Genomic DNA, 16,890 nt, shown 5'->3' on the forward strand with positions numbered 1-16,890 from the left:
CACCCCGCACCCTCATGTATTTCTGATAAAAGTGATCAAAATGCTAACAAGGATCATACTGAAGATATTTACGTGCTCTACCTTGGGCGGAGGACGTCCCAGCTGTGCATAAAACTTAGTCCAAAACTGCATGAGTGACATGAGTCCAGTCACTATCATTCACCTCCTGGAAACAACAGATCCTTTCCATGTGCTGGAGAAAGAACCGGCACGCTCACAGCTGCAACATTCCCAAAGTCAGATGGGCAGAAAGAATAACAACTCTCTCGCCGGCACAACAGGTACGTTTCAAGGCTCTAGAGAGACCCCTGTGCCCTTCCTAGTAAAAGAGGAGTGACAGGTATGTGCATGGAGGTTTACTCATATTGATTGTGGTTTAGTTCCTCAATGCTAAAGGTGGTTGAGAGGGGAGGGGAGCTGAGCGAGGGGGAGGGGAGGGGAGGAGCTTTCAGGAAATGATGCTTTTGTTGGTAAGTGACTAGAGTTACTGGCAGTCAGGCCCTCTTTACAGTACATGGTGTAACTCAACCGCATTCGTAGTGTAAACAGTGCAGCGCTACGGTTCTCCAGAGCGCTGTGGTGGCTGCACTGGATCTGTTTAACGCTGGCAGATCATTATTTAATGATTATTATGTTTAGTGGCTCCCAGCTGAGCGCATTTATTTCAGGCTGTGCCCTTTTGTGTTCATCACTCATGAATGGAAAACAATCAGGCCGATACATTTCGTTTCAAAGCGGACCAGTTAACAAAGTCATATTTTTAGGACTGGTTTTAAACGCACCATAGATGCTAAATGAATTCATATCTAATTGGCTGGTTTCCCAAAACGCATCAGACTGGAATAAACACCTGCTTGGGTTTCTTACGGGAAAAAAAAAACATCAGGCCATCTGAGCGGGCCTAATCAGTTTGGAGTCCCGCGATGGCTCGTAATAGAAATCGATGTCTTGTGGAAAGTAGCCAGTGACTGGTAGCCCCAACGACAGAACGGCGCCTTGATGTGGTGTCACTGTTGTGAATAGACACGGACAGGCTGGGAATCAGTATAACAGAGATATCCGTAAACATGACTCACTGATTATTAACTTTCAGTACAGTTAATATCCTTCCATTGAGGGGGAGGTATAAGAAAGATGTGGCATTTTTTTGACAGTATGAACTTCCATGTTCAAACTTTACAAAAATTGTGTATATTATAATGTTAGAGCATTAAGGTATTATGAACTAACAATTTATTGTGGTTAGAATGATGTTCCAAAAGCAAAATTTAACAGAAAACTCTAGAAACTATGACATAGTTAAACAAATAAAAAATATTTAGTTACAAAATTAAAATAACCCTCTGGTGCTGCTCGTGTGGTAGTCAAAAATTACTTTTTTTTTTTATTCAATGAAATAAATGTATTTAATATATTTTAGTTTGCTAATGTTTTTTTATTTAATAATTTGTATTTTAAGGGTTTTATGGTACTACATTATATTTACGCAGTAGTTATAATCAATTTATTCACTTTTTGAGTATAGACCTGAAAATGAAATTTCCAACTTAAACTCTCGTAAATCTTGAATGCTTTAGAGCACATACTTTTGATCTCTTTTCAAAGACGATACGTGGCAAATTATTGCTGAAGTGAAAAAAGTTTAAAAAAGTGAATTTAAAAAAAGTTAAGAACTGTAAGTTTATTGTTATGAAAAGTGCACAAATACTATTTAAATTTTTTATATGAAATATATATTTTCAAAACATGCTTTACTCTAAAACTGTAAGAAAATCAAAGCCATAAATCTATACAAGTTGTGTTCCAAATTTGAGCTTGATATCTCAAAGAATGAGCTTTCAGTAAGATTTTCGGGTACCAAACGTTTCCACTAGATGAAATTAATTTCCATTAATTTCCATGTTTGACCGCGAGGAGCACAAGTGTGACTATTTTTTTCAGGACCATTTAACCTTTTCAAATCATGTTCATGATTTTTTTATGTTGCCAAAAACCTTTACCATTCCGATGGAGTTAAAAAAAAATAAAAAATTTTTGTCAAAAATGACCGAACAGCATAAAAATATGAAACATTTGAGAAATTATACATATACATATACATATACACATATACACATATATATATATATATATATATATATATATATATATATATATATATATATATATATCCATGGCAAGTGGAGACTTTTTTTAACTGGGTATACTGGTTATGTCAAAAATGCACCTGGTGCACGTTGGTTTATAATAAGTGTGTTCACTCTAGACAGAGTGTTAGCTGCTCAGTTGCTTACTCTCATGACACATGGCAACACAGCTAAAAGTTTCCTAATATATCTGACCATTTATTGAAAGTAGCCTACATTTACCTGTTGATGCCTTCACAAGCACCTGTAAAAGCTGTTATGTTGAGTTGAGGGGCGTTTGCAAAATATTCAGTACAGTTTCAGGCAGAAACTACATGCTTCACCTTTAAAGGGTACAGCGCATCAGCCGTTAAATGTCTGCCAGAAGTGTTTTTATTTATTTATTAAGAATTAAAAAGAAGTATAATATAATAGTAGCTCATTATAAATAAAATATAAGTAAAAATATCATTAGAATAAATGTAAGTATAATAAAAATATAATTATTATTTTAAAAAACAAGCTGAAATAATGCAAATTGACTTTAATAAATGCATAGAGTTACAGTAGGACTGTCTTTAACAGTTTATAAGTTTTGGTAAAAAATAAATGTTCCTAAAAAAAATTAAATACTATGAAGTTTCAGTTAACACTTTTTCATTTTATTTAGTCTATCTAGTTTTGTATCAAATACAATGTGATTTTCGTTGATCGATATCTGGCAGCACCAGCACCGCTTAGGCGAACGATTCGCGGACAGCTTTACCAGCGCATGAAATCCCTCATATGCCAGCAAACCAATGAGAACGTAAGACAGTGATGAGGATAACATCAGAGTGTAGGCGCCAAAGCAGTTGTGGATCCGCTAACTGAAACCCTCTGTAACTGACACATTTGAAGAAAATTACCATCGTTTGGCAAATAAATAAACGACTTAGAGTTACATATGCATTACTAACATTTTATCATGCAAGCTTTATGGTACACCTTAAATAAGGGAATTTATAGTGTTAATACTAATTAGGGAATCCAGGAATGGCTTGGGTATGCAGAGCATTCGCAGCTCATATGGAGTATATATATATATAAAAAACAATGTATGTTAAAAAAATATATATTATTTTTATTTTGTAAAATGTATGCTTTTTACACAGTGACCAATAGAAGGCTGGGAAGTACATAAAAGTGTGATTGACACTAAATGAAAGAGATGCAATAAGGAAGATAAATCATCCTTCCTTGGAAGATGTATATAGGAAAAAAACTTCCAGTTAAGTCTAGTGTGTGTAGGCTAAATTAACGACTGTACGTTTCCTCTAAAATCCACTTATGGCAATACGGATCTGGCAACCTCCTCAAACATTTAAATTAATCTCTGTTCAAATGCTTTAAGTAGTTCACGAGAAAAAAAAAGGCTTTCAAAAGACACTCCCAGAGACGACGAAAATGATGATGATGCATGCACTACAAAACGTGCCTGTGACAAGAGTACGCAAATGCATGTAGGTCGGTGAGCTTTGTGGTCGGGCCTGCGGTTTCACATTCTCTTGTGTTGTAGTGTTCAGGTAAGATCTCTTTAGTTGTTTTAGTTTGTAAAACACTGACTTCTTACATGTCCATCAAAGCTAAGAACACAAGAGGAATGCTTCTACTCGAGAAACAGAGGCACGTTAGCTCGTGAAAACGCCTCCTTTCTCCTTAAAAAGAATATTTTTAGCCAATCAGAAGCGAAATGCAGAGCTGTGCAAGAAAAAACAACAACAACTAACAGAAATAATAATCACTATTTAGCATTTGTAATGCACCTGCATTCATGACTAAATTTCAGATTATTTATAAATGCAGGTGCATGCATGAGCGTGTACACAATCAGAGCACTACAGTTTAGCCAGAGACTCTTCATGCACTCGGCTGGTTTCAGGAGAACTCTGTGCTTTTGCACAGCTGCACACTTATCAACAAGCTCAGGGCAGGTGCATGACTACAGCACATGTGACAGGTGACGACCAACAGAGAGAAGAGAAAAAAAAAAAAGAAAAAAAAAGTTGATGTGAGATTGCTGCGAGATCATTCACATCCCCTACCTAATGTCAATATGGTTTAACTATTAAAAAATTAAAAGAACCATGGAAAAGCATAAATTAATGCCAACAAACCCATACCTTCAAATACATAGAAACATCCATTGTCCAGGCTAACAAGCAGCCTAAAATATTTTAGATAGATTATAAATATCCAATATGTATAAATATCATAATGCTGAAGAAAAACACTACAAAACATGATGCAGCATATATCCAACTTATAAAATATAGAATTTATACATTGATCAATTAACAATAATAAATAACAACAAATAAATCATACTATTATTATCAATTTATTTTTAATGTATTTATCATCATTTATCAGTTATATCTATAATGTATCATATATATATAAAATTAAAATTGATAAATCATATTAATAATACAACTAATACTATTATTAGTAGTATAATATAAAAATAATAAAAATTAAATATTATTGTTAGGGAGAAAATAATTTGTATGTATGTATGTATGTATGTATGTATGTATGTATGTATGTATGTATGTATGTATGTATGTATGTATGTATGTATGTATGTATGTATGTATGTATGTATGTGTATATATATATATATATATATATATATATATATATATATATATATATATATATATATATATATTTATATATATACACACACACAAATTAATTTCTCCCTGTCTATATATATATATATATATATATATTTGTGTGTGTGTGTGTAGCCTATATATATATATATATATATATATATATATATATATATATATATATATATATATATATATATACACACAAATTAATTTCTCCGTCTATATATATATATATACACACACACACACACAAATATATAGATAGATAGATAGAGAGAGAGAGAGAGAGAGAGAGAGAGAGAGAGAGAGAGAGAGAGAGAGAGAGAGAGAGAGAGAGAGAGATAGAGAGAGAGAGAGAGAGAGAGAGAGAGAGAGATAGAGATAGAGATAGAGATAGAGATAGAGATAGAGATAGAGATAGAGATAGAGATAGAGATAGAGAGAGAGAGAGAGAGAGAGAGAGAGAGAGAGAGAGAGAGAGAGAGAAATAAATAAATAGATGGATAAACTAGTCAACCTCTCTCCTCAGTTGTTGGAAAACTAGAACCCGTTATCACTAACCAAACCTGTGCATCTTAAATAGAGCAACAAGCTGTGGGTGAGAGGCTAGAAGATTTGTGGTCTGTCTTTATTTTGATCGTACGGTCATACATCCTGTAAACAACGACTCGTGTCTAAACAAAAAGAGGAAATCCTGAGAGAGCTTCACATGATGAGGAACTACATCCTGAACAAGCTCACAGCTTTTGAAAGTTTGTTTACAGATGGAGCCTGCAGAACTAGATTTGCACACACAATATGGAGATATTAGGCTGCACTCCTCTGGAGGGCTCGCTGTGCTCCGCGCTCTATTACCATGACCTCATGAGGTCTATTTTCCTAGTGTCAGTGTGATGGAGCGTCTTCCCTAGCAGCAGTTGGGCACCATGACTATGTGATCTCTTGAAGGATAGCATGGCACTAACCACAACAGAGGAGGTCTTACTCACCATCCACCTTCCTTGAGTCTGAATCACCCAGACATGTTAACATGCAACTGAACTAGACCGAAACCCCGACGTTAGCCAGAGCAGATGGTAGATTTCATTGGACACTAATAAAAATGTGCTTTTTATTTTTATGATTAAACTCACAAAATCACTAAATTTGGGTATTTGGATTTATTCCAGTTTTATTTTTAACTGTTTGTTACAATAAATCATTAAGACATTGAGAAACTTGGAGGAGGGACAGTAAGACAAACATTTAAAACAATTTTTTTAAGCCATTTACGCAATATGTACAGTATATATAAAATATTTACATAATTATTTGTTCAAAGAAATTATTCAAATGATTTTATATGATTTTCAACTTGATAAAAATGATAATTAATCAAAATAAAAGTCAAAATTAATTATAAAATTACAATGCTATTTTTATTTATATAATACTTAAATAATATTTGTCAACTTTTATCAAATATTGAAGAAATATTTTGAATATTGGAAATAAACTGTAAACTGAATGATTTAAAATTAATATTTAATATTGATATACTGTATGATACAAAAGTATATTCAAAATAATATAATAATAACTAATACAAATGTACAATATATATTTTTATTGATAAAATATTTAATCAATATTTGTCAAGTTTAATATAATATTTAAATATAATTCAATTAATATTTTTTATAGCTTTTTCATTCAGTCTGAATTCTTCACTTGAGTGTTTTTCTCTTAAACAGGTGACGATATGCCTTAATATAGCTTTATTTTGTCTCCACCCCCCATTGAACCCATTGAGACTGAAATAGGTTTTATATCCATTTAGTCGCTGAGGTAATGTCCCTGTTACAAACACTCAAGTAAACTTAGCAATGGCGAGGCGGGAACCTGAAACCACTGCTTGAGCAATTCTGTTGCAGTGTCAAAGCGCGAGGCGATTACAGCGCTGCCAGAAAACTTGTCGAAGGGTGGATCCAGATTTAATTCCCATTATGTTCTGCTTATAGGTGGCAGGACTCAGGTCCAAATGTCATGGGAATAAGGTGTGACTGACAACAGTGAAATTAATGTGATTTTTTAACAGACTTATGGTCCTGTTTGTGAGGCACCTTTAAAAATGTTGTTTCATAGAAATGAAAGTGGAAGAATGAAGCATGGCAGACGGGGAACAATGGCAGACGGGGAAAACCTGTTCAAAAACCTGTTTTATATTTAGAAAAATATTTACATGAAATGCTCCCTTTTGCTGATATGGTTCTTAGGGGTTAAGGTTTCTCATTCTACACTCTTGCACTTTCAAAACATTGTTCTTTAGTGGCGATCCAGCAAAAAAAATATTGCTTTCATTACAAAACACGGGGATGTCATGCAACCTGTGACGGATGAATTTGTGACAAAGTACCATAGAGTGCAACTGGACGCACTTATAAGTTTATTTATTTTGTAAACTTACATGAAAATACGGTTAGTTGCATTTTGTATTGCATTTTTCATATATTTTTCATCTGTCCAAAAAACTATATGTTTCAAGGGGTCATGACATGAGAAATTAAATTTGCCTTGATCTTTTGACATATAATGGCTTGTTTCCACCGAGCGGTACGGTACGGTACACAATTATTTCCATTTTGATTGTCAGAAGTTGTGAATGGTACCAAAATACCGAACTGTACCGTACCACTTTTTTGGGAGCACAGTAGCACAGTAGTCCGGTACTAAAGGGTGGAGCTAGACTTACTGCAGAACGTTGATTGGTTGACAGAGAATCATCACTCATCAACACAAGAGGCGCCATTTTTTAATATACACAATACCGTGAGAATGACGTCGATCACTACTTTCTGGCATACACCACGCCTATCAAGTAAGGGTACTGTTGGATCAGGGTTTACCGTCACGAATCGCACTGTACTGTACCGCTCGGTGGAAACGAGCCGTAAGAGTTCCTTGTATCATTAAAACATCCTGCCAGTTTCATTGCTTAAAACCTCCTCATTATAAACAAAGCATTTAATGGCACGTTTTGATATTGCGGAATCTGTGAAGTCACATGGGCAAATACTAGGGGTGTGACGAGATCTGGTGCCACGAGATCTCGCGAGACTAAAACATGACAAGATTTCTCGTTGAGTAAAAAAGTTGTTAGGGAGCGTGAGGGTGAAATCAGCATAGAGTATGCCACCGCTACATTCACATTACATTACGGTGTACACCGCGGCACCACCTCCACTGTCGTTTTGCTGTTTTTTATAAAAATAAAAACCATTGTAACCAACAAACATGCCAAGTGTTCGTGTGACGATGGCGAAGGATTCGTTGCTCAACAGAGAGTCTGATAAATGTCTTAGGGGCGGTTTACACAGAATGCGTTTTTCCATTCCAATGCGCTACTTTTCCAATGTCTACTTTTCCATTGTCTTTCTATGTAAACACGCGCTAGATGAATGTGTATAACGTTGCGCTCGCGTCTTAAATCTTTTGCAGTGTCTCGCGCATGACAGCATTCTAAATATGCTGTGCTCAAGTTAAAATCAGTTCAACTTTTACAAAATGCGTCCCGAGACCTTGCGTTTTTTCCCCATTCAACTGCCAGCATCTCACGTTTTATAAAGCAAAAACGCATTCTGTGTGAACGGCCCCTTATCTTGTAGAATGCGCGCTCAGCGCCTCCACTACGGAGTACACGCGATCACAAATTTGAAAGTGAAAGTAAAACTCGAGCTCCCTGATGAGCGCAAATTAGGCTGCAAACAACAGCATAAGTGTCTCGTCACAGCCCTAGCAAATATATTTGCATATGCCTGCCTTTAGAGCAAGAATCGACAAATAGTTACACATCATTGCACCATAGGCCCCGCCCACTGGCATTCAGTTGCTTAATGGCTGACATTTGCCTACACTGGATGTGATCGTCATATCAAAAGCAAATAGAACCCATTATAATCACAGACACTGTTCTACACTTGATATAGTATAGAGTTCTCAAAGAAACTTTTGTTGAAAAATTAAGCAGGCAGCTGGATTGGATCCAACAGCAGCTGCATCATAAATGTAAGTAAACGATTTTATAATGCATTGTCTGTAAATGACGGTTTTATATGGATAACATTTTTTAAAACATTTGCCTGCATGCAATAGCGAGTGGCCGTTGATACGGTTTCCTATGCAATGACGTTGGATAATGATTGAAAATTAAGATTGAATGAATAAATATTTATCAATATATTTATCAATTTTTATCAATATTATAAGTTAACCTCAAGGAAAATATTAAAATAAAAAAATCCATTTCATGAAATCCATTTTCCCCTTAAAGGAAATCAACTGTTAAAAAGACAAGTTTTCTTTATTATGTTAAATAATCTTGATCTCAATTTTGACCAAAATAGATATGCTTGATTAAGGAAATAATCATAATCATGATTGTTTTACAGAAGCTAAAAAACTTTATTTAGTAGCAAAAAAAATGTTTTTCCTGTCTAATCCACTCAAACACAAAAAAGACAACAAAAAAGAAAAGATACTACAGATATTTAATTCTCAAACAGCCACGTAACAATATCTGCTCATCAATAACGAGTCTTTGTGAGATGCCAAACAGAGTCTTCATCCCGTCTAGACACCATTTCATCAGTTGTGAACGCAACACAAGGAGGATCAAAGCCTTTGAGCACATCGCCAACATCCCGAACAGCAGGGCCTTACCTGAGAGAGGTCTCCGTTCCGAGAGAGATCTAAGGTGGGCAAGTCGAAGTCGAAGTCGCTGATGCCGTTGGGAAACAACTCCGTGAGCATGTCTGATGGGCCGTTGAAAAGGTGCTGCCTGAGAGAGACAAAATAAAAGAAAGAGCAGCATTAGGACATAGTTTCGTGATGGATCACGAGTAGAGTAAACAAAAAAGGAAGAAGGAAATTCACAGTTTTTTGTGTCATGAAAACAAGCACATCACATCCTGGTGACAGCAACGTGACCGAAAAAGTCAGGATGGGACATAAAAAACATTTACACATACACATAATGAGTAATGACTTGGGCACATTATAAACAAGGTCAATATAAATGACACATTAAAATACCTATTTAAAGAGACTAAAAATAAGTAAATGATGACTAAATTTTCAATTTGGGTGAACTATGTGTTTAAAGTTAAGTTCACAAATGTGTATATTTGTATAGGCTTTAGATATCAGACAGAGTGTCTCCACTAACGACATACCATCAGGTGACATTCATTCATTAACTATCTTATGAGTCATGCACGTCATGTGACATTCACTTTCAGTTCTCTATCTCTAACTTTTTCGGAAATCACCACATTACATTTCAGGAAGCTTAATTCCGAGGTGGATATTTTTGTTGCATTGCTAGTTAGGATAATACATTTGAACTGTTTTGACAGCAAGCTGCCACTGGGAATATGTGACTTGATCAAAGAACAGAAACCTTTGCTCTTAAATTAGTTGATGTAGGATGAATTATGACAAAACACACACACACACACACACACACACACACACACACACACACACACACACACACACACACACACACACACACACACACACACACACACAAATACACATGCAGTGGCACGAGACAACTTCCAACATCTGGGATTCAAAATTTCTAAATATACAGAATGGTATGGGATTTTGAACATATGTAAAAGAGGCATTATGATGCAAAATAAACAATTATTTAACAGTAATTAAATATAATAATATATTTAAAATGTATATTATTATTATTATTGTGCTGATTATAAAATTATTATTTTTAATGATATTAAATTCTAAAAATAGAATTTAGAATATTAGCCCCCATTGTATGAATAATATACATATACACTATCGTTCAAAAGTTTAAGGTCAGTTGTTTTTTGTCAGTAAAGACTTTTATAATGTTACAAAAGATTTCTATATCAAATAAATGCTGTTTCATTTGAACTTTCTATAAATCAAAGAATCATGAAAAAAATCACGTTTTCACAAAAATATGAAGCAGCCCAACTGTTTTCAACATTGATGATAATATTAATCAGCATATTAGAATGATTTCTGAAGGATCATGTGACACTGAGGACTTCAGTAATGATGCTGAAAATCATCTCAGGAATTAATTACATTAAAATATATTCAAAAACAGTTATTTTAAATAACAATATTACGATTTTTACTGCATTTTTTTTATCAAATAAAAGCAGCCTTGGTGAGCAGAAGAGACTTCTCTCAAAAACATTTTAAAAAATCTTACCGACCCCAAACTTTGAACGGTAGTGTATGCATCATAATTTATCCAACCGAAATGGACGACAACTGCTGATACTATTAGTGTAGTTTTGTTATATATTTTTGAATGAACACACACCAAAAGAACGTGTTTGGTGAATCTGAAATCAGTGAAATGGAATACGATGCAGTACCTAATGTGTGCAGGATTTGATTGCTCACACTGACTTGGCTAAATTAACAAATAAACAGGTGAAAGTTGTTGCATTTTGATAAAAGACTTTTCACACTTGGCATGTTTGGTTCGATTAAAATGAAACCTAGTGCGATTGCTCTTAGTGCGGTTCATCTGAATAAGTGTGAACGCTGCCATCCGAACTGCTGAAAAGATGCGTCTTGGTCCGCTTCCCAACGAACTCATGGTGCGGTTTGACTGAAATATGAACGCTACAAGGACAAAAGGCATCTAAATGAACCAAAAACAAGACATGATGTCAGATGATTGCTCAAGCATACTGTTTTTTTCTCATCATATTCGCGTACCACGTCTCCTCACAGCAGATCTTCATTAATGTGTGACTCCTTTACACATCTTAAAAGCTCTTCACGAGTTCTCAGCTGGTCAAAATCTTTGGGTTTTTTTTGGTCTGGAACAAACGAACCAAGTGAACCGAACTACAAGTCTGAACACACTCTTAAAAACTAATATGGAACTACGTGACACTATAAAGTAAATATTATAATTCATTTTAATTACAAAACCAGCGAATTTGCAGTTCAGCGCATTTGTGTTCCTCAAATAAAATGGTCCATATTTAAATAGGTTATATGGAAATCCCCTTCTTCTAATATTGCACCGCAAGCTTGGCACGTCGATTCAGGCACATTCCATCAACACAATACAATTCACTCGGCACTAACCTCTGGAACACTGAACTCATCCCATAATGCCCCGTCTCTGTCTTGTGTAATCACATCCCTCTGAGAAAAATCACTTGTATCTGCAGCAAACGGTGGAGGGAAATGGACTGTAAAATAATTTTCAGGCTAGTAAATAAATGTATATAATATTTTGGTCTGATTATTTTAATGCTTTCAGACGGAGTGTGGCGGTCAGGTAAACAACATTCATCATCCAAGTCTAGACACCTTCATGGACTGACTATTCAACAACCACGTACACATTACAATATGTTGAACAGACTGTAAAACTATCCATCAATGCTTGTTATCATTGTGTTAAATTAAACATGGCACCAGAAGTTTTATTTGAGACTGTGTTCAGCGAGATTCCAACTTGTCTGGGTGACTATCAATGATTCAATTTTAATTATTATTTATTATTACTATTATTTGGTAGGTTTTTTTATTATAATAATTCAAATTAATGTCAATACCAACGTTGTTATTATTATTATCAATATTATCATCATCAGTATCATAAATAGCATTTTTATTAATTATAATTATTATAAATAATAATACCACCAATGGAAAAAAAGTATTATTATTATTCATTAATTTATTATTATTATTATTATATTACTTTGAACAATGATGGAGCTATACTTGACCCATCTTCTGGGGTGTCTTCATAGTAGCATATACAACAAAAAACAACTCCTTATAAAAAAACCTAAATGTACTATTGTAGTAGTTATAAACAAATACAAAGAAAATAACAATTTTGTCTTTATATGGAACTCAGTGTGCTTTTACTAAAATTCCAGAAAGATGAGAGTGTCCACTAAATCCTGTGGGGATAGTTTGTAGCGTGTGTGTTTCTATTTTTTAGTGTAGTTCAATAATTTTTCGTCTCGTCTAGTTGTTCGACAGCGAACAAAGGTCGCACCGGTGGGAAAGATGTTCCAATGTCGGTTTGTAACGCGTACTGAACCGAAAGCCTCGTACCAAACGGTATTGTTACACCCCTATACACACACACACACACACACACACACACACACTATTAATATTATACAATACAATATTAAAATATATTAAATTGTTCAAATGTATCAAATTATTATAGTATTAATAACAATAATAGCAACAATAATGATAATATATTTGCTTCAATTGAAAAATATAATATAATAACAATGTTGTCTGAACTAAAAATACCAAGAGGTTTGAATCATCTGATGACTCATTAAATTGGGAAAACTGGTATCTGGTGTCTTGCTCTGACTGGAAGAATGCAATATGAAGCATAAACTAATAACCATGAAGTTTGGTATTTTCCTATTCTGTCTACAAAAGCTGATGATAAAAAAAGCCAAAGCACCATTAAAGGTTCTCACATTGCTAGCGATGAAATTCTGTGAATGCATCAAGTTGTTTTTCCACCAAGGAGTGGGTGGACAGGATGTAGCACTGACGCTAGCATCAACCACAAACTTATTCTTTCTAAAACCGAGACCCTTATTTCGACGTTTTCAAACACATTGACCTTTGCACACATAGGGTTAGGCTCTCATATCTCAGTTGCGCACATATCTCGTCTGTCTCTTTTCCCTGTGCCATATTTCTTCAACAAATCGCTACTGTGTGCTATAAATACAGAGAGAGGACTTCCCACAGTCTCTGTAAACAAAACACCCCTCCGTTCACGTGACCTCTGATGGCACTTGGATCACATGAAATGATCAGGCACAGCGACAACTCCCGAATGATGACACGTCATGGCGAATTGCATACATTCTTTGAGCTGTTTGCCAGACATTTCGATAGTAGCAAGTAACAAAAATAGTTATTTTTCAGAATGTTTAAAGATATTTTGTACACACAATGAAAGTCAATGGGGTCCAAAAACAACAGTGTGTGGACTCTATTGACTTTCATTGTAAAAAAAGAAAAAAAACATTTTTAAATGATTTTCTTTTTTGTTCCACAGTAAGAAAGAAAGTCAAACAGCTTTGAAAACTAAATGACACTTGATTTTCATTTTAGGGCGAACTATCCCTTTAAAGTTGGCATTTAACTATGCAATGATTTCTTAAACAAAAGCCACGGAGTCTTTTGCGCAACTGGGCAACAAAGCAGATTTCTAGGATAAGTCATTATGGTGCCAAGGGCTTCACCATGTCGACTAAACCTACAGACCCAGTCAGGTGATAAAGTTTCTATCATATGTCATGTCAAGTTCAGGGATGTTTTCACTTGCGTCTTATCGGGTCATGTAGATGTGAATGGACACGTTGTGACATTCTGTATTAAGCTTACAAATACAATACAGTTCTTTATTGTCAAAACCACTGCGTCAACTTGTAAAAGGTCTTCCCCTTTGGAAATGGCAGACATAATACAATGGCAACACGCTTTTCTTAAAGTAGCAACTCACTTTACTTTCATAATCAGATGCATGTCAGAGTGAAACAAAATACAAATGTAGGTTGGGATGATATTGATTAGATAGTAAAAAAAAAATTGGCTTTAAACACCAAAAGTCATTTTATTCGATTTTGATGGAAGATTACGAAGACAAAAATGTTTTTTTTTTCTCTGGAATAATGTGCACAATAACACCAGGAGCACGTGTTAAGAAAGTTAAGTTTTGGTTTCATGTTCACTTTACGTTTCCTCCAGGTTTGGAAAACACTCCAAACCAAACATCCTTATCAGGTATCATGATCAGACAGAAGTCTGGGTACTTACTGGTTTTCAGATTGCACAGGACAGGGCAAGCTGTAGGTTTGATGGGGGAAGCTCCAAGGGTTGTTAGCAAACACGTGGCTCTGAAATAGAGGAAGTGAAATGTTTAGAGGCTAAAGTTAGGTAGGAATGCACCAGTATTAGTTCTGGCCTTTACGATAAGCTAAAAAAAGTAGATACTAAGTAGAAACTATGATGGTATGGCTGATAATGAATAAATGGCTGATATGAAAATGTTATACTAAAGTTCAAATAAAAAAAGATGGAAATTATGGAACATACATTTTTACATGTAAATACTAAAGCTATTTTTAAAGGAAATTTACTAGAAAAACTAGCCTACACATAAAACTAAAACTAACAATCACCAAGTGAAAACTAAACTAAGAAGGAACACACTGAAAATAAAACTGAAACTAAAATGAAAAAAAAAAAAAATAATCATAACCATTAAACTATTGAGAAGAGCCTGCATAAAAATAGCGAGTCATTCTGTTTAAACCCAAAATGCGAGTCCACAGGAAACCCCCTTCATTTGCACAAATATTTACACTCGTGATGACATCACTGTACTCCAACACCGCCCAAATATTTATCTTACAGTTCCTTTTTCCACTTTAAAACCATCTTTTTCTTTGATTTTTACTGAGTATTGTCACAATACAAGATTCATGATAACAGTATTCGAATGAAACAGCAAGAAAAAGCATCACTTTATCAGAAATTGTGTCTACCAACTGTTAAAATGACTCTGCGACCACAAAGACGTCATTCCGAGTGTCACCCACATACACCAAATTCTTGAGGTTTTACCAGATATAAGAATGACCTTAGTTTTTGAAAAAGGAAACTAGTGATGAACATTATGATTATGAGTATTTGCTAGGTACAGTAGCTTAGAGTTTTGTCTTGCCACAAAAAAATGTGCTGATCCTATACCAAGAGGGTGGTGTAGTGTTGTGGTTAACAATCTAGGCTGGTAACCAAAAGGTTGCAGGTTCGAACCTAGGTCATGTTTTTGATTGGTGCGACCACTTTCACACATTAAAGGACAAGTTCGGTATTTTACACTTAAAGCCCTGTTTACAGATCGTTTCTGATGAAATAGAACGGCTAAGATTAAAATTTGGACACATGCTGCTGTCCCAAGAATTTTAGGTTTCTTTCGCTTTCCCCAAAACCTCTAGAATGGGTGTATAGGTGCACTGGAACAATCCTTCATAAAACGCATTAAACTTTCGTTTACAAAGACCTGAAACTCACAGAGTGGTCAGGGGTGTTCACTGATATGCTCACACAAAAATCGCTGCAAAAGATGCTTTCCAACAGGTTTTATCGTAGTTTTTGTCCAACTCCATTGACTTGTATTGAATGTGCAGTGTGAGGTACGGTATTACTCCGCCGCTTCTTCTTCTGCTTCTTCTGTGTATTCAATGAAATGCCAGTGGTTTGCTTGCAATTGACAAAGGTGCATTATCGCCACCAACTGGGCTGGAGTGTCTATTATTCAAGCTCTCAACGGAAGAATCTACGGGTGTGAGACGTTTGGAAAAATAGATCCACAGTTTTACAACGAATGGTAAAACACCTGTTGGAAAGCATCTTTTGCAGCGATTTTTGTGTGAGCATATCAGTGAACACCCCTGACCACTCGGTGAGTTTCAGGTCTTTGTAAACGAAAGTTTAATGCGTTTTATGAAGGATTGTTCCAGTGCACCTATACACCCATTCTAGAGGTTTTGGGGAAAGCGAAAGAAACCTAAAATTCTTGGGACAGCAGCATGTGTCCAAATTTTAATCTTAACCGTTCTATTTCATCAGAAACGATCTGTAAACAGGGCTTTAAGTGTAAAATACCGAACTTACCCTTTAAGACATGATGCTAAATGAAAGAGAGCTACTCTGAGTTACCATAGGGGGTGGCAGGACGAACCCCCCGGCATCCAGCTGAGGTCCATCTGAATGTGAGAAGCTGTGCCCGTCCATAGCAGGCGGAATTGAGAGCGATGGCATCAGACTGCAGTCTCGCACACCGTATAAACCTGAGTGATCCGGTCAATGTCTTCACACCATGACCTAACCACACAAACAAAGGAGACACGGCACGTCCATAATTGTGGAAAATCAAGCGGGAGAGCATAATGAATCAGTTATGCTGTCAGTGTAAAAACTCTGTGAGAAATACCCTCAAGCAGGAAGAAAGACTCAAATGACACAAATAGTCA

At 35.3% G+C, this 16,890-nt stretch overlaps 1 protein-coding gene across 4 annotated transcripts in view; it reads right to left on the bottom strand.

Moving 5' to 3' along the window:
• The window catches only part of sbno2b (strawberry notch homolog 2b), a 42,276-nt gene that overhangs the window by 17,790 nt on the left and 7,596 nt on the right, over positions 1-16,890 (bottom strand). Inside the window, exons 2-4 of one of the 4 annotated variants that reach the window (XM_081384588.1) lie at positions 16,577-16,741; positions 14,669-14,748; positions 9,488-9,605 (exon numbers count right to left, since the gene is read on the bottom strand). In XM_081384588.1, coding sequence (XP_081240714.1) covers positions 9,488-9,605; positions 14,669-14,748; positions 16,577-16,678 — 300 coding nt within the window. In that variant the 5' untranslated portion in view covers positions 16,679-16,741. Of the gene's footprint in view, positions 1-81; positions 374-9,487; positions 9,606-11,932; positions 12,013-14,668; positions 14,749-16,576; positions 16,742-16,890 lie in introns of those variants that run through there. The other 3 variants (XM_081384590.1, XM_081384589.1, XM_081384591.1) reach the window with 3 other exon arrangements.

Source organism: Scardinius erythrophthalmus (assembly GCF_964197995.2).
Source record: "Scardinius erythrophthalmus genome assembly, chromosome: 14".
In the NCBI taxonomy this organism is placed as follows: Eukaryota; Metazoa; Chordata; class Actinopteri; order Cypriniformes; family Leuciscidae; genus Scardinius; species Scardinius erythrophthalmus.